Genomic DNA, 19205 nt, shown 5'->3' on the forward strand with positions numbered 1-19205 from the left:
ACCATAGCGGCAGAAACACAAGATGAATGGGGCTGATTTCTCACCCCGAGTTACTGCTCCTCCCACCTTGTGGACCAGGGCTCCCCACTGATCATTTCTGAGACCTGCTCCTACACGCCCTCCTCCCTCCACGTCACTCTACTCCCTCATGAAAAACAGGCAGGATCTCAATACAAATTCTGCTATGTGAGTATATGCTCAGGGTTTACTCAACTTGAGTCTATGCTATTGAGTACAGAAGAGGGAAAAGCAGCATTTATCTCCCTGTGCCTAGGAGAAGGGAAACCGAACCACTTGTCAGGGCAGAGCCACAGCACTTTGCACAAAGGAAGACATGGAAAGTGCCTGGGACAGCTGGAATGCTAGAAGTGGGGGCAAGGGGAGTGGGGACAATACCTCATTCTGAGCAGGATAGTTCTGCTGAGTAGTCAGCGTGACCACTGCCAATCTGGCCACAAGACACTCAGAGAATTCCATTTTAGAGCCTAAAAAAACACTTAGCATGTAAACACACACACACAGGAGTTCTGAACCAGGAATGTCAAGATCAGGCCCTTTATTTCTGAGCTGTCACCACTGCACTAGGAAGGTCCCTCTGGGTTGCAGGCACACTGTTAGGTGTCAGAGGAAAGGCACGTAGGTAGGAGAAAGGAGGAGGGCTACAACTAGTGACCCCTCTTCCTTAGGGAGAGGAGACCCGGCCACAGAACAGAATCCCGTTTGTCTTGGTGTGCTGGATGAAGAAGAGGAAGGGGTGGTCAGCACAGAACCGGGGGGTGACCCTTGCGCAGCGCAACATCATGATGGCAGCAGTGGCAGCCGCTGCCTCTGTGCCTTCCTCGTTGACCTCCACAAAAGACCTGTGTACAACCTTGGATAGACACAGGTCTTTCCTGGATGACATTCCAGAGAAGTCTGCCCTGCCCTGGACAAAGGCATCAGCCATGCCCAGACTGTGAAGGACGTCCTTCATATCATATTTCTCCTCCAGCTTGAATCTAGGAAGGAAGACTTCTACCTCTTCCTCATCCAGCATGGCCGGCCTTGTCCATTCCATGAATTTCTCATAAGTAAGTTCTTTTTCCACCTGGAAGGAGACAGGTTAAGATTTTAAGACCTGCAACAGTGCTATCCAGTAAGGCTTTCTGCTATGGTGTTAATGCTCTACACCCGAGCTGTCCAATATGGTAGCCATTAGTCAAAGGCAGGTACTGGATACTTGAAACATGGGTAGTGCAAATGATGACCAGAATTTTTAATTTTATTTTAATAAATTTTAGTTTAAATACCATATGTAGCTATGACTACTGTACTAGACAGCACAGGTCTAGAAGAGGGTGCAACAATATTGAACCACTCAACTAGAAAATGGTTTTACATTTCTACCCTTGATTCTTCAACTCCGGAAATGCAAATCTGTTCCCTGAGGCAGAAACTTATAATTAGGCTCCATTTCTGAGGAGGGCTGTCCTCTTACAGTTTGGTGTTCTACCTTACTGAAGGCATGATAAGGTGGAATATCTCGGACTTGGCCTTTTCTTTCACTCTGCCTCCTTCCAATGAATCCAACCATGTTATGTTATCTTCCAAAATTTCTCTCCACTCTGGTTCTTCCTCTGTCTCCACTGCCACTGCCCTCATTCAGGCCCTTGTCATGCCTTGCCAGGAATGCCATAGCAGCTCCTGGCTGATCTATCTCCCTTCTGCCCTTCTGCCAGTTCATCCATTGCAGCCATAAGGATTATCTTTCTAAAAAAGCAAATTACTCTCCTTCCGCTGCTCTTCCTCCCGGGCACACACACCCTTTGAGGCCTCTGTACACTTCCCACGGGCCCTCCTGAGCTCCATCTCCTCTTCCTAGGACAGTTCAAACCCCAGGGCCCTCTTCTGTGCGTCCCACTGGGTCTGGACCTCCCCCCACTGCACTGGGCGCCTGCACTGTAATGACTTCTATATAGCACCGACCCCTCCATATTATTCACACCACTGGGGTCTTTAGGGCAGCATCATCTTTTATTTTTTAAGAATGTTTTAAATTACAAAAGTAACACATGCTCATTGTAAGAGGTACAGAAAGAAAAAATGGAATTTCCCTACCTCAACTCAATTTCCTAAAGCTAACAACACTGGTAGTTTTTTGGTGCACACCTTTCCAGGCTTTTTAATTTGTTCTTACAGACAGCCCCTGGGTTTACCTACAGTTGTGTTATCAGGGAAAGGCAGTTATGTGTAGTATGTGGACACTAGAGCCAGACTACCGGGTTGGACAATTATTTAACTTCTCTTGGCCTCACTTTCCTCATCTATCAAATGGGACAGTAAATCTTTCCTACCTTGCAAGGCTGTGTTAAAGTAAATTAATTAATATACATAAAGCATTAGAGTAATACCTGCATATTGGAGTGCTGGTGGCGCAATGCTTAAGAGCTACAGCTGCTAACCAAAAGATCAGCAGTTCTAACCCACCAAGCCGCTCCTTGGAAACCCTATGGGGCAGTTCTACTCCGTCCTATAGGGTTGCTATGGGTCGGAATTGACTCGATGGCAATGGGTTTAGTTTTTTTGTTGGTTTATAGTAACTCTTAAGTACTGGCTATTATTGTATTTCTGATATTTTTTATATTCACTTACTTCTGTGTCTGGGAAAGCTCTCCATTTCAGTATTCACAGCTCAGCTGGGCCTTAATACTGTATAACAGGTTTCCAAGGAGCATCTGGTGGATTTGATCTGCCAACCTTTTGGTTAGCAGGCATAGCTCTTAACCACTACGCCACCCGCATTTCCACAAATATTTATAGTAGGGGTATATCACAATTTGCTTAACCAGTCCCACGAAGATGAAAGTTGTTTCCAGCACTTTGACCATTATAGGCAATGCTGTACCAAACATTTTTGTGCATCCATGCAAACCTGCACCACCATTCTGTGGGACAGGTGGCTTCCACTGGGACTGCTATGCCAAGAGTATGCACATTTAAATTTTAATAGAAATCGCTACACTGCACTCTCAGAAAGCTGTGCCAATTTAGACTCCAATCACATATAATTAAAGCCTTTTTCTTCTCCTCCTCACCAATAATGAATTTTAACAATCTTCTCAATTTGACAATTTGAAAAGTGAAAAATGGTTTTGGATTGTTTTTATCTGAATTGCTTTGCGGGTAATCATATTTTCATACAGTTGCTGGCCACCTATATTTTTTTAATGAACTCCTATGCATATTTTTCATTTTTCTATTTCATATTTCTCTACTTATTCTTTTTTTCTTATTTATTTATAAAGGTTCTTTATATTTATGGGTAGTGGCCCTTTGTCTGTTTTACGTACACAATACAGAAAGGGAGACTTTGTTATCAATAGCCTCCTCTCACCTGGAACCCTCCTTTTCAAATGCTTCTCTGCCCTGAACTTGAAGGGGTTTGTGATTTGTTTCAGTAAGAAAGGGCCTTCACTGTAACAAGATCCAGTCTCTGGACTGCACCTTCCTTCTATTCTCTGATCAGGAAAGGAAGGCCATCTTCACCTCTTATGAATAGAATTCCTTCCGCAACACTGCAATTGCTACTTACCTTAAAGCAGTAAAATGCAACTGAAACAGTCTATAACGTTTTAAAAGTATCTTTAAAGCAGTATTAGCTTCTCTTAACATCACTATTTTTTACAGAGTGACTAGGGTACACTGAATGAGGAAGTTAGAACTGGGTACCCAGGTGGAACGGGGCTGGAAAGCCTTTTCCTGAGAATATCTACGACATCTCTTCGAGTGCTCTCATGGTCTAGGAATTCCCCTCTCTGGTACCACCCTCCTTACCTCTGTGTCCCAGAAAGTAAATATAGGTGACTGGAAGTCTGTCAGCATTCAAAGTCACTAACTGGGAGGCAGAGAGCGTGACTACAGCAGACATCCAAATGTCATTCTCTTGCCCTGACAGCACGATGCTGCCACCAAAGTTCACCGATTGCTTAACACTCATTACCGTGCTCAAATCAGTGTTTCCATCTGGAAGCATGATGATCATATTCAGCTCCTTCCCGACATAGGGAAGCACCAGAATTTGGGTGAATATTTCTCCTATATAGGTAATTTTAAAAGTAGATTTCTTAAACATCATTTGCACAGGCTTCTCCTCATTCTGTAAAGGAAACAGATAAACACGACATTGAAACACAATCCGGCTGACACGCACTGAACATATTCAACAGAGTCAACCGCTCTGCCCCTGGAATCACTTTCTTACCTTTGCTTCTAGAACCCCAGGTCAGCTGGCTCCTGCCACCCTGCTTCATCACTTTCACCTTCAGGGGCCCAGGACTCAATCCTTAAGCTTATTTTCTCTGGGGCTTTCATCCAGTCTCTTGACTTTACACATTCACATCTCTAGCCCACCTTCTCTCCTGCAATCCAGACTCCAGGCCATCACTACCTACCTGAGCCTGCACTGGATATGGAGAAGACCTTGCTGCTAGAACACAGAGCTCCAAGGAGAGAAATAGGTTTGCCAGGGGAAAACGGGACAGTGCGTTTCCCCATAAACCTCGAAAGAAGATCTATTTTTTGAGAAACTGAAGGTTCAGGCTCAAGTTGGCCTGGAAGATCTGACTCACGGTCAACGACCGAGACTAGACTATGACTAATCTATTCTGTGTACTTTTGTATGTGCGCAAAAACCTTCTATAATTCAAGGTAGACAAAAAAGAAGGAATGAACTGGATTTAGTGAGAAAGATGAAGCAAATAATATCTTCAAAGCTGGAGGAAGCTAAGCTCTGTGTCTATCCTATGTACATGTCCTTATGTTCACCTGTTTTTAAAAAAAACATTGTGTTTCTATTATCTTTATTACAAAAGAAGACTGAAGATCATCCATCTATTCAGTACTGACACAGCACCAACTTTATGGTAGAGCTCTGCCCTGAAGCAGCATTCTGCAGAGCAGGTGAGGGACACGGCATTCAACACTGCTATTATTCAATACTGCCTGCTCTTGGGGAGACTGGCCTGTGATGGCCCAGAGGAGGGGCATCAGAACCAGACCCCGAGGACAGTCAGAGAAGTCTCCCAAAGAGGTCACTGGTGGAATGAAGGAAGCACACAGGGACTCGTGGGAAATGGCCATGGAGAATGGGCCAGACCAGATTGCAAAGGGCATCACACACCAGACTGTGAAGTTTCAACTTCATCTCAAACACTTGGGGAAGGAAGCCAAGGAAGACTTCAGGCCCGAGAGCCATCTGATCAGATTTGTGATACAGGCAGAGATAAAAGACTCAGGGACCCCGGGGGCCTGAGGGTAGGGAGTCACCTGTGACCAGATACACAAAGAGGAGAAAGGCAGAGAGAAGAGCCCCAGGCTTGTCAGAGAGACAGCAGCATTACCAATGGGCGTGTAAAGTGAAAGTTACTGGAAGTTAACCTTCTTGCATGTTTTAAAAACCAAAAACACCACAACACAGGAATCTCCTTTGTTATTGCAAAACATTCACCTTGCTAATTTTAAAAGGTCTTTCCTTAGTCTGTTGTTTGTTAAAACGGTTGTCCCAGTTTCCTTTGAAGTAGATGGCATTCACGAGAACCAGGCTAGTCAGGGAATTAACGGTACCTAAAGACAGCAACTCTGTAATTTTACCTGAAAAGTAGAAATAGAGAGCCAGTTAGTGAGAAGAGTTCCCTGATTCCTACGTGGGGACCAAGGTCCAGACTTGTTATAACACAGAAGTGGTTATAACTCACAGGTCTAACCTGTGTAGGAGTCAAGCACACAGGTGAAAGAAAGGATTTCACAGTCTCCCAAATATCATCATATAAAGGGATGTCTGTCCTTAAAATAAGAAACCCTAGTGGCACAGTGATTAAGTGCTCAGCTCCTAACCAAAAGGTCTGCGGTTTGAAACGACCAGCTGCTCCATGGGAGAAAGATGTGGTGGCCTGCTTCCGTAAAGATTATAGCTTTGGAAGCCCTACAAGGCAGTTCTACTCTGTCCTACAGGGTCACTATAAGCCAGAATTAACTCAACCGCAGCAGGTTTCACGGGTCCTTAAAACAACAACATGAACCTGAAGTAGCGTACCTACCTCTGATAAGAAAAATACTACAATATGAACCAAAACCATCAAATGAGCATGTAGATATTAATACATGCAGGACAAGATGATAGCACGTCTTAGGAGGGAAAGGAATGACTGGACTCATGATTTAAAGAAAAGAACTTAGACGGTGGTCAGGAAAGGTATGAGGCTGTAGCCAGTGTATAAACAACAGTTTAAACTAGGAAAGGAACAGGATGAAGGCTGAGGGGTGCATCCCAAGGCACTGGGTGTATAAACGACAGTTTAAACTAAGAAGGGAACAGGGACGAGGGCTGAGGAGCACATCCCGAGGCACTGGGTGGGTACACTGCAGAGGCTGGGGAGGGAGGCCTCCTGAAACCCTCGGGGCCCACTGCTCTTCATGACAGCTGTGAAAAGAAAGGCTACACTAACTGTGGTGAATTGAAGTGTGCCCCCAACCCCATAAAATATGTATTGAAGTCCTGGCCCCTATTCCTGTGAATGCGATTCTATTTAGAAACAGGGTTTTCTTTGTTACGTTGATAAGGACATAGGGAGTAGGGTGGGACATAGATCTAACCACTTCTGAGTTATACCAAGAATAGAACAGACACAGACACACTGAGGGAAGGCAGACATCCAGTAGCTCAGGGAACTACCAACAAGAAGGCCCACCCCCTAGAGCCACACCCCGAATTCAAACCCCCCGGAACCGTGAGAAAATTAACTTCTGTTCTTTAAAGCAACTCGCTTGTGTTGCAGCAAAAAACAAACAAACTCATTGCCATTCTGACTCATGCAGACCCCACGTGTTACAGAGTAGAACTATGCTCCCTAGGGTTTTCTTGGCTGTAATCTTTACCGGAAGCAGGTTACCAGCCTTTCTTTTGCCATACAGATGGGCGGGTTTGAACCACCACCCTTTAGGTTAGTAGTTGAGTGCAAACCGTTTGTGCCACCTTGTGTCACAGCAGCACTAGGTAACTGAGACACTAACATCAACCAAGAAAAAACAAAGTGTGAGTTATGCCAGAAGAGGTGTACCAAACACTGACAGACATCACAGATACTCTTATGACAGCACAGAATATGAATATGTTGGCAATATTTCAGAAGCAGATTTTTAAAGTTTGAAGTTACTTAGAGGAAAAAAAAAAAGTCATTCCTGTTTACATTTGAGAGTCTTGTGAAGGAATGAACAATACGACTGATTAAGATACGATTAAAATAGAACAACAAAATATTTTCACCTTCTGTCTTCTTGGCTACCCAGGTGTTGATGTGCTTTCTGGACTCCTCTGTAGCATTGGCAAAGTCAAGCTCTTCCATCTCTGCTTGGTAGAATTTGCAGCAGGAATCTTTGAAAGACTAGGATAAACAGTAACATCACTGCACAGCTACAAACACAACACCAAGAGTTTGCTTCTTCCCTGCGCCAATCAGAACAGCAATCGTTTTACGATCTGCACGTCTCACTTGCAAATACATACAAGGAATTAGTCTAAAGTCTGAATTCCTAGTTTTCAGGTATATTTAATCTTAGCTTATAAACAAGTGAGAGTGGCCTGAATATCCAATGCCCCTAATGAACTCTGCCTCGTTTGCTAATAAAGGGATAATAAAGACACTGAGATGCTGTAACTAGTGTGTGTCACTGCTCTGAAAAACCTCTGCATTTGTTGAGGGAAGTTTAACACAGCAAGAGCCACAGGGCCGTCTATACTTCAGAATGAGATGACAGTTCCATAAGTAGTACGGGGAAATGTGTAGCTCTGGGCCAGAACCTCCACCACAGCTTTCTCTGATGATGGGAAGGCTCTAAACCTGTGCTGCCCAATCAGTGCCATGTGTGGCCTCTGAGCCTTTGAAATGTGGCTGGTACGATTGAGGGTCTCGATATTTAATTTTAATTAATAACACTGAAATTTAAATAGCCATACATGCCTAGTTGCTACCATTCTGGATGGCTCAGTTACAGACTGTGATCAACTCTCAAAAACTCTTAAGTTCAACCTGTACCTTGTTAATATACTCTATGCAATGATACGGATACCTATGTTATACCATTTAAAAGCAGAAAAGCTGGTGGACAACCAGAGAACTGAAATGACTAGGTGCCGACAGTATACTACGGATGGGTTTCCCAATCCTTCTTTTGAACAGCTAACAGCTGAATGTTTAATTCCCCTTTTCAGAATCTTCTTTTTATCACAGAATTTTACATTTCCCCTGAAGCATAGCATTAAGAGGCAACCTGGCACAGTGGTTATAAACACAATTCTGCAGATTACTGGCTGTGTGAGTCCCTCTAAGGCTCCCTGTCCTCTCCTGTAAAATGAGGAAGCAGCAATAGCCACCAGCACAGGGTTACTGTGAGGACCAAATGGGTTATCACCATGATAGCGCTTCATTTAACACCCCTGGATTCTCAGGATGTCCTAGGCACTGCACTGAGTGATTTCATTTCATCTTCACATAATCCATGCTTAGCCAATTATGTTGGCTTAGCTTGTTTATCAATGCTTTTGAATTTTTTAAAAATCTCTCAGTCTAAGAAAATCGTCTGAAAGCAAACTGGTCACTCTTATATTGATCACTTGTTGCACCCTTGGTAATTTTCACTACTGTCTGCTACTTAATTTATTTTACAAGCAATGACTAGTCAAACTGAAGTAATATCTAGTTATATATTGCAATTGGTATTAGATTCTTAGAACACTAAATTAATGAGAAATAACTGACAGGTATTTCTCATCTCTTTATATTCCAATATCAAAATAACATTTTAAATAGCAATGTTTTTCTTAAAATACCCACCAAAAAAAAAAAGAAATGAAAACCAGTTAATCCTAATGTTTTAAGTTATGGTCTGAAACAAGCTGGAAAAATAATGAACATAATCATGTAAGAGAACATGATTGGTATCCCAAACATGTAAAGAATTCTTATTAATCAGTAAGAAAAAGACATACAACCCAATAGAAAAATGCGCAAAGGATACACAAACAGGCATAAACAGGCAACTCACAGAAAAGATAAAAACACTTACTAAATGTAAGAAAAGGTGTTCAACCTCATTACTAATCAAAATGAAAAGGACTGACAACATGCAGGGTGGCTGGTGGTGGGCGGAAGGGAGCACTGGGCTGATAACCCCAAGGGGAATGTCAACAAAAACAGCACTTTGGACAGCAATTTGGCAGCATTTATTAAAACTTCAAAGCTTTATTCCCTTCCTTCCTTCTATAAATCCATCGTGAGTTAGCATACGCACGTGCACAAAATCACGGGCAAGAAGAATCATGGTATGTGGACCCAGCCCCAGTGCTCCCCACGGGGGAGTGAGTGGTTCAGTCCAGCCCCAATGCTCCCCATAGGGAACCAAGTGGTTCAATCCAGCCCCAATGCTCCCCACGGGGGAGTGAGTGGTTCAGTACAGGATGACACGTCCACACTCGGAGGACCACAGAGTAGCCAAAAAGAGTGAGAAGACCCACATACACTGAGATCGGAGGAATTCAAGAAATATTGTTAAGTGAAAAGAAACAAATTACAAACAATACATATGGCATAATGACATTATGTGGGGAAAAGCCTCCACAGAATACACTTTCTATAAAGCTCTTATACTAGGGAGGAGAGTGATAAGGTACAGGAAGGTGGGCCATAAGGACTCCTGCTTATCTGTATCTTTATATAACAAAAATCTGTTGTCATTGTTAGTTGCCATCAAGTCAATTTCAACTCATGACGACCCCATGTGTGCAGGAGTAGAACTGCTCCACAGGGTTTTCAAGGCTGTGACCCTTTGGAAGCAGACCCACAGGCCTGTCTTCAGAAGCAGCTCTGGGCAGGTTCAAACCACCAACCTTTTGGCTAGCAGTTGAGCACTTAATCATCTGCACCACTCAGGGATTCCTATAACAAGAATCTTCCTACATATTACTTGAATAGTTTAAAAAAAAAATGAAAAAAGTCATGACAGCATTGTCAAACAAATAAAGCCAGTATAAAAAAGCTAAAAAAAAAAAAAAATTCTGTATCTGAAAAAACAATCAAAATATTTAAATGTGTAGACAGTTGAACAAGCTTAACAATACATCCCCCCCCAAAAAAACCTATTAATATGTGAAAAAACAGTCTAGAAATATCCTTCTTGATATATAGGCCGATTCATCTCAAATTGCACTATACTCCAGGTCAGTTCTTTTATAAATATTCTCATTTAAGCTTCACAAAAATTTGCACAGCATGGTACAAGGCCCACACTCAGCTCTTTCCACCACACCATCCCTTCCTCCCCACCACCCTGCCATCTTTGCTTCCTTAGTGAACAAACAACAAGTATGACTTACTGAGAGGAAATCATATGTCTTCTCTCCAAAGAGCCTGTTGGCCATCCTGAGCAAGTACTGAGTGCCGGGTTTGTTAACTTCAGTGAGAAGCAACTGGAAACCTTGGTGAACATCTCCACCTCCACCTCGACTTTTATTTAAAGAAAGCGCCTGAAATCAAACACAAAATAAAAAGATACACCTTCGGTACCCCCTGACTTCAAGAAATGGGTACAGCATTAAACTCAACACTGAGAACTTTATAGATCCTCCCTGTTGCTATCCAGTTGATGCTGACTCATAGCTACCCTGTAGGATACAGTAGAACTGCCCCACAGGGTTTCCAAGGCTATAAATCTTTATGGAAACAGACTGCTACATCTTTCTCCCACAGAGCAGCGCGCGGGTTCAAACCACCAATCTTTTGGTTAGCAGCTGAGTGCTTAAGCACTACACCACCAGGCCTCCTACTACAGCTGAAAAGATGATTAATCCCATTAAAGATGGAACGTGTCTTGAAAGCCACTCTGTTTCCCTACCTGCAGTTCTTCCAAGGTCTCCCTATAATCACGTCCTGCAGGAAACCAGAGTCCTCCAAGTACTGGTATGAGTAGAAATGCCCTTTCTCAAACCCTAACAGAACGGTTCAGGTCAGTCACACTCATGGCTTGTGTAGTTTGCCCCACAAAACCCCGCCTCCCGGCACAATACGCATCCAACGCACGGAGTCCTGCTTCAGATTTTTCTAATGACATGGACTGAAAGTTAATATACTGAAAGCCCACAAAGGGTTAAAAGGAGCTTTAACAACTTGGATTTAAAAGGGAGAGAGACAGAACCAAACAAGAGGCAACTGGTCCCCCACTTCTATGAGCAGGAAGCTGGCTGAGAGAGCTCCTCAGCAACAGAATGGGCCATTATAGAAAAGGAGAGAAGTTGCAGAAAACTAAGCCAAGAATACAGAAGGGGGAGCCAAGGGCAAAGGCAGGCCATGGCACAGGAATGACTCCTGGGAAGCACAGGCGGAACACAGGGAACTGGTAGATGGACCCAGCTGGATTTCAGAGCTGCCTCGGCTCAGTGAGTGCCTTGAGCCTCCCGCCCTCAACCATCACTTCTGAATGGGTCTACTGCAGCTGTCCTGTCCGTCTTACCAGTATACACCGGGCGTGTGTGGGTGGGGTAAGTGGGGTGGATAATTTGTCATTTTAGTTCACAGATCTCTATGCTGAGGAACCGTACCCAGGGAGCTGCGCCTGAAGAGCAGGTTGTTCTTACCCAGCTTTTTCAAGAGATTCAAGCCTGAGCCTGATCCCAAAAGGGAATGAGACTCTTGGGTCTCGGGAGGGGATAAGTAAGTGTACTTTACCTGTGGGAGGAGTGTACATCATTAGGGGCCAGGAGGCAGGCTCTGGCAGTCACCGATGGCCCCATGGGCCAAGCCTCCAGTGTTCATGCCCTGGTGTGCCCCTCTCACTGACTCGGCCTAGCCATGTGGCTGGCTTCAGTCAGGGGCACATCGGCAAGCATGATACGAGCAGAGCTTGATGAGCACTTGCATGTCAAGCTGGTCCTCTTGGAATGCCCCCTCTTGAAACCCAGACACTATACTGTAAGGAAGTCCAGGCCACGCTGCTAAAGAGGCTGTGTGGAAAGGCCCCCCAGGATGAGGCGAACATGGAGGTGGGGCCACACAGAAGAGAATTAAGGTGCCCCAGCTGAGTCCAGCGAGTGTGGCCACACAAATGGCCCCAGCCAGCACTCAGTGGAGCTGAAGCCATGCCCAACCCACCCACAGATTCACAAAGTAGTAAACCGTCATTTGAAGCCACCACATTTTAGGGTGTTGATTACTCAACAATAAATAATTGAAAGACTACTGTAAGCATTTTTGGCTGGCAAGTGACATTCTAAGAGAGTTTTACACTTGAATGAGAAAATAAAAATGAGGTTATTTTTAACAACTGCAAAACATTTGACCATATCCCAAAAAGTATCACAAGACTCAACCTGAATCCTGTGACTGTACATCTACTTACAAACTCAGGTATAACCTAATACAACGTGGTGATGGAATCATCTAGTCTTCTGAAGAAAGCACCCAGCACCCTGGCCCTGACACACAGGAGACGCTCATCACTGGGCAGGTTGGCACTGGTAACATCCCCTTCCCTGTCACTCCCCCCTCCCCCGACTCCTGAGACATGAGCAGAGTTATCTGGCAAGAGTGATTCTTTCACAATCTGAAACAAGAAAGACCAGCACAATCGACAAAGTAAGCCCATATGTTGTTGCCCTGAAGTAGCTCTAGGTACCTGGGATATCTGGGTAGCGGTGTTTCCCTCGGCCCCCAGGAAGACCATGGCCAGGGCAGAGGAGATGCTCATAGGTGAAAAAACCACGTTTTGTGAGTTGTTTTCACCCAGCTTTTTCAAGAGGTTGAAGGCAAAGGTGCCATTTGCTTCTGATAGCGCATCCATGATGATAGACCTGAAACAATGGATTTAAAAACAATACAGCATAAACATAGGCTTCCAAGTCCCTGCATTTCACTGTGCTTACTAATAGTTACGTTCAATGAGCAAACAGGTACATGCACAGCTCTTTGTGGGGCTGTCATGGTTATTTTGTGTGCCTCTAATATTAGTTGAAAAAATTAAGTAGTAATGTTTATAATAGGATCCCACTTTTCCAAAATAGAGAAAAAAGCAGGGACTTATATCTAAATACTTGTTTGTGAGTATAAAGAAAGCAGGGAGGGAAACACATACAACCGTTCACTTTAGTTACTTCTTGGGGGTAGAATTAGAAAAGGCATTACAAACTTTTGCTTACATGTCTGTATTATCTGGGTGGTTGTGGCTTATATGTATTACTTTATCACTTGAAAATAATTCAGTATAACTTCAATCACAAAATTATATAAGAAAAGGCAGCTGAATAGTTCCATAATGTTGGAGAGAAGACTCCATTCTAAGGATAGCCTGAAGCCTTACAATAAAAGACGACAAATCCAACCACATACAAAGGTGTACGAAAGCCTTAAAAACGAGCATGTCTGACCCTCAGTTCTGCTTTTAGGAAACCTAGGCACGTGCCAAAGCCCAAACCCAGGCCCTGTCTCCATGCCCCTCTGCCTCCCACAGGCCGGGCCTTGCATTCACAGCAAGGTATCTTGTGCCTCAGTCACCAAGTGCAGCTCACCTCCCCTCTAAACAGCAGCCACAGAGGTCAGGACCAGACTCTGTGTGTCTCCAGAGCCCCCGCCACTCAGGGCGTTTGGCTGTGGACCTGGCTGCCAGGCAGGGTTCTATCGAGAATGCAGTTAGGCAGTCAGGGTCAGGGTGTGGCGGCAGTGTCTCAGGCAGGTGGGAATCAGAGTCAGAAAACACTAAACAGAGATCCCTCCTGTAAACTGCCCGTTTTACTAACAGGAACCTGGAGTTCACAGAAGCGAAGTGATATGTCCAAGGTAAGGGATGCAGGGCTGAGCTCTAGCCAATGCTGGCTTTCCATCACTGCTCAAGGAAGAGCTGAAATCTGGGTGACCTAAGAGCCCAATTAGTCAGAGTCTAAATTTTTTTACAGGTGCAGCAGAGCAGGCCGGACAGGTGAGTGAGTTCCGGGGGGAACAAAGCGCTTGCTCTGATATCTTTTTTATCAATATTTACCAAAGTAGTACTTCCCTGGTTGGAGCATTCTAGAACATTCCCAATGCCTCACCTGAGACGTGCATGGGAACCAAAGAACAAGGCGAAGGCAAGCAGAGTTATTTTCATGAAGTAAAAGAAAGGGAAAGACATGGAAGAGAACAATTAATTTCTTTCTTTACCAGGTGTGCAATTATAACTGTGAGTCAGCTGCATAATGGCCCCAAAGATATTCAAGGTCTTAATCCTTGAAACTTTACATGGCCACAGAGACTTTACAATGGGATTAAGTTAAGGGTCTTGAGATGGGAAGATTATCTTGAATTATCCTAGTGGGCTCTAAATACAATCACCTGGGTGCTTACAAGAGAGAAGCAGAGAAAGGGTTGACAAGAGAGAAGAAAGCAATGTGAACAGTGACGCAAGATGCTCCACTGCCGACTCTGAAGGTGGGGGAAAACGCCAGGAGCCAAGGTATGCAAGAGGTGCAAGTCTGGAAGCCGGAGAAGGGAAGGACCCAGATTCTGCCCTAGAGCCTCCAGAGGGAGCACACCTTGCCTTCAGTCCAGGGAACCTGATTTCAGGCTTCTGGCCTCCAGAACTGTAAGAATAAATCTGTGTTTTTTTTAAAGCCACAGAATTTGTGGTAATTTGTTATCGTAGCCATAGGAAACCAATATAAAAGCTAATATACTTGCTAGATTGTGCTCACCGTCTTTGTTTAAACATTATGTTTTTAACTCTTTACTCACTGTACAAAATGGTTGGGCTGCTGGCACTTCGGCTTTGCTGAGACTTTCCACATATATATTAAAAAACTGATTTTCAGTGAATGGCCAGAACGTCCATATTACTAAAATTCTTCTGAATATAATGGATTCTCTGATGACACAGAAATAACTTCAGGACTTTGCAAAGCCTTGGGAACACCAATAGAAACTACAGAAACCATCATATGAAATTAACTCAAAGTTGTACATATTTTTGGTTATCTGAATTCTAGATCTGCATGAGCTGCCCACTTACCAATTTTAAGAAAAGCAATTTATAAAACACAAGTAAACATAAGGAAACTTCTGAATTAAGAATCAAGAGAAGATAAGGTTTCCCTAAGCGAGAAACACAGCCCTGCATGTTCCTGCTACAAACAAGGGTCCTAAGACGCCCCGCCTCAGCCTCCAATAGCTGGGGACAGGCATGCCTCCGGCTTTGCCCACAAACAGCTCGGTGCACACAAAAAAGGACACAGGCTCAGTGGTCTAGTTTGTGACCAGTGAAGCTGGACCAGGAAAGGTCCCACATTCCCCTGTCCCCACCCAAGACTCTACTATCTGCGCACGTTTTTCCCTCAAATGTGGAAAGAATATTAATTCAAATAAAATGTCCACCCTAAGAAATGCCATTAATAAAGCATTTTGTCTCTGGTAATGTCCCTAAGGAATTTGTTTTGGTCATTGACCTTTATGTCACTGACCTCAAACAGGCAGACGGCCCCCTCATCCGCTACAGACACACTCCCACTGGGAAGCCCAGGGCACAAACTATTTGGAACCAAGTAGAAATCAAGTACATCTATTTCATTGTGTAAACGGAACTTAATGCTGAAAGACCAATAGCTCCTCAACACGAAATAGCTTCAGTCTTCTTTTTAAATATGGAACTGGGAAAACAGAGCAGACCATTCAAAGGAAAAGGCCTGAGTCAGGAAGGAGAGAGGGTTTGTAAGGCCAGTTCTGGGACGCAGAACACTGGATTTCTGATACCAGTCCTAACCGTATGTGAAAGGGAATACACCAAAAGATCTATACGCTCTTATATCTCTAGTATTCCATAACTGCTAAAGTCCTGAAAGAAGAGCAAAAACTCGCTCCATTTTCAAAGCCCCCAGTGGAAGCAGTGATAGCATTCCATTTCCCAGCTGAAAATAACTGCTGGTGGCCCTTGGAGGTCAACTGATAGCCACGCTGCCACAGCAAAGGGGTGGTGTAAGACAGGCTGCCCTTAATGTAAGCAGAAAAGAACAGTGATTCCATTCACTCTAATTATCTAATTTCACTATGCTGTTACTGGTCGCAGTTAACTATAATACACTGAACTGTAATACAAATGCCTTGGATTGGAGCTGCCCTTATATAATTTTAAATACTTAGTATATGACTAAAATTGCATCCTTTCCCTTTCATAAAGTCCGAATGGACGCAGTTACTTAGCAAGAGGCATGGAACGCAGCCACCTCCTGTATACACTGATAACAGCAGTAATTCCTGCTAACCACAGCGCCCAGCATTTAGCCCCAGAACCTTAATCCAAAGATTACATAGCTCTTTCCACCAGTCCTACAATGCACCAGAGAGAAGCATCAGGGCCAGGAAGCAAAAGTGCCAATACCTGACCCAGCTTCCCCCCAGCATGCGACTATTCCTGACGGCATCTGAGTATTAATTTGCCATACTTCCGGTTTCCAAAATTGAGTTTTTAGAGGGGGGAGAAAAACTGTCAATTTGATGTAGCACATAAACCCCAAATATAATTAAAACGTCCCCTCTGTACTCTTAGCTTTCAAGTGACTATATCGTGTCATATTTTGCCTGCGGTGAGTTTGATAAAAAAACAAAAGGATCTGGAATGGCCCTCAGGATTGTCTTCACAGGCTGAGGTTTGCCAAAAGTCCTCCGCGGCCGCGGCAAGCGCTGACATCCACCTACTCGCTCGATGTCTGAAGAGGCGCTGGGGGAGCTGGGTCCCACTGCCTTTGCCACCCACCCCTCCGCTACTTTCTCTCCGGCCTCAGGCCCCTCGGAGGCCCTAACGCCCACTCCCTGCGGCGCGAGCCGGCTCGCACCTTACGCGGCGCCGCGGAGGTCACCTGTGCCCGGGGTCACCTGTGCGCAGGCCCCCCGCGCAGCAGCCGGGGAGGCTCCGTGCCGGCCCCATCCCGGCGCCAACGACGCAGCCTGCGCTTCCTCGGGAGCGGGCCCTGAGTCAGTAGGCGGCCATGCGCTCTCTCCGGGCGGCGCCCCGTCCTCCCCGCGCCAGGCCTGGAGCTGAACCCGAGCCAGACGCTTGGTCCCGCGCCTGCCCCGCCCCGGCCCCGGCCCCGGCCCTCCAAGCCCTAGCCCGTGACGCAGTTGAGGAAGATGGGCGCAGGCGAGCGTGGGGGCTTCTCCCGGACGGCTCTTCCCAGGCGATGGAGCGGAGAGCCGGACCCCAGCCAGATGCGTACCCCAGAGTCTCGGCGCCGCAGCCAGGAGCAAGGCCAGGACAGTTCGCTGTGGCCGGAAGTAGGATCCGAGGCGCCCGGGACTTCGAATACCCGCCGGTGGGCGGAGTGCGGGGCACGGGGCGCGGGGAGGGAACCGAGACCGCCCCCTATCCCTGGGCGGGGCTTCCGCAGACTGGGAGCTGGGGCCCGCGGGTGGGCTGAAGGGAGGTTCCCCAGGTGCGGCACTTGGATTTGGACCCCCACCCGGGCTCCAGGCCGCCCCTGCCGGGACCGCGATCTGTTCTGGGCGTAGTATTCACTGGTACTCTGGGCCGCAGAGTGCAATGCGACAAAGGGCCTGCGCTCCGAGCGTTTCCACTCCAGGGCGGTAGTGCTTGACCCAACCACACCTCGGTGTGTCTTTGCCAAGAACCGTGAATTACGACGTCAGGAACCAGAAGAATGCCCGCTCCCGTCCCATGGTCTTAAGTTGGACAGTACAGAACAGAGTTTAAAAAATTGACAAAGCCTATGCGATTCTAGTGTTTGCGAAGACCCCAGTACTCTCTGGATGATGGAACTGATAAATTGCAGGAATGCATCTGAAAACGTCGTCTGCCATATTCAGCAGCCCTGGAGAACAGAACTGAGTCTGATGATGACTGGAGATGGGGAAACGTTATCTAGACTTTAAAAATGAGACCAATTCTGGGAACTTAAAACTGTTAACTACTTTCTCCTCTGCCACTCCCCTAAGGCAGAGTTCTCCACCTGGGCACTGCTGACATTTTGAACAGAGTAATTCTTTGTTGCGATGGACTGTCCTGCGGATTGTAGGATGTTTAGCATCATCCCTGGCCTGTACCCGCAATATGCCAGGAGCAACCCCTGCCCCCAAATTGTGACTTTTTTTCAATACAATTTTTATTGTGCTTTAAGTAAAAGTTTACAAATCAAGTCAGTCTGTCACACAAAAACCCATATACACCTTGCTACACACTCGCAATTACTCTCCCCCTAATGAGACAGCCTGCTCTCTCCCTCCACTCTCCCTTTTCCTGTCCATTTCGTCAGCTTCTAACCCCCTCCACCCTCTCATCTCCCCTCCAGGCAGGAGATGCCAACATAGTCTCAAGTGTCCACCTGATCCAAGAAGCTCACTCCTCACCAGCATCCCTTTCCAACCCATTGTCCAGTCCAATCCATGTCTGAAGAGTTGGCTTCGGGAATGAATACTGTCCTGGGCCAACAAAAGGTCTGGGGGCCATGACCACTGGGGTCCTTCCAGTCTCAGTCAGACCATTAAGTCTGGTCTTATGAGAATTTGGGGTCTGCATGCCACTGCTCTCCTGCTCCCTCAGGGGTTCTCTGTTGTGTTCCCTATCAGGGCAGTCATTGGTTGTAGCCAGGCACCGTCTAGTTCTTCTGGTCTCAGGATGATGTAGTCTCTGGTTCATGTGGCCCTTTCTGTCTCTTGGGCTCATAATTGCCTTGTGTCCTTGGTGTGCTTCATTCTTCTTTGATCCAGGTGGGTTGAGACCAATTGATGCATCTTAGATGGCTGCTTGCTTAGCGTTTAAGACCCCAGACGCCACTCTTCAAATTGGGATGCAGAATGTTTTCTTAATAGATTTTATTATGCCAATTGACTTAGATGTCCCCTGAAACCATGGTCCCCAGACTCCTGCGCCTGTTACGCTGGCCTTCGGAGCATTTAGTTTATTCAGGAAACGTCTTTGCTTTTGGTTTACTCCAATTGTGCTGACCTCCCCTGTATTGTATGCTGTCTTTCCCTTCACCTAAAGTAGATCTTATCTACTAACTAATTAGTGATACCCCTCTCCCACCCTCCCTCCTTCCCCCCTCTCGTAACCACAAAAGAATGTTTTCTTCTCAGTTTAAGCTATTCTCAAGTCTTATAATAGTGGTCTTATGCAATATTTGTCCTTTTGCAACTGACTAATTTCAC

At 45.5% G+C, this 19205-nt stretch overlaps 1 protein-coding gene across 1 annotated transcript; it reads right to left on the reverse strand.

Annotated features, from left to right (window-relative positions):
* Positions 1 to 541: 541 nt before the first annotated feature.
* SERPINB6 (serpin family B member 6) lies at positions 542 to 17385 on the reverse strand. The gene is made up of 7 exons (XM_003417845.4): positions 17258 to 17385; positions 12700 to 12874; positions 10406 to 10555; positions 7301 to 7418; positions 5486 to 5628; positions 3980 to 4135; positions 542 to 1087 (listed from the first exon to the last, which is right to left on the reverse strand). Exons 2-7 carry the CDS (start codon positions 12862 to 12864, stop codon positions 683 to 685), a joined length of 1137 nt encoding a protein of 378 aa, XP_003417893.1. The 5' UTR covers positions 12865 to 12874; positions 17258 to 17385; the 3' UTR covers positions 542 to 682.
* Between the last annotated feature and the right edge of the window lie 1820 nt (positions 17386 to 19205).

The sequence above is a fragment of the Loxodonta africana genome, chromosome 1 (genome assembly GCF_030014295.1).
Source record: "Loxodonta africana isolate mLoxAfr1 chromosome 1, mLoxAfr1.hap2, whole genome shotgun sequence".
Taxonomy (NCBI): Eukaryota; Metazoa; Chordata; class Mammalia; order Proboscidea; family Elephantidae; genus Loxodonta; species Loxodonta africana.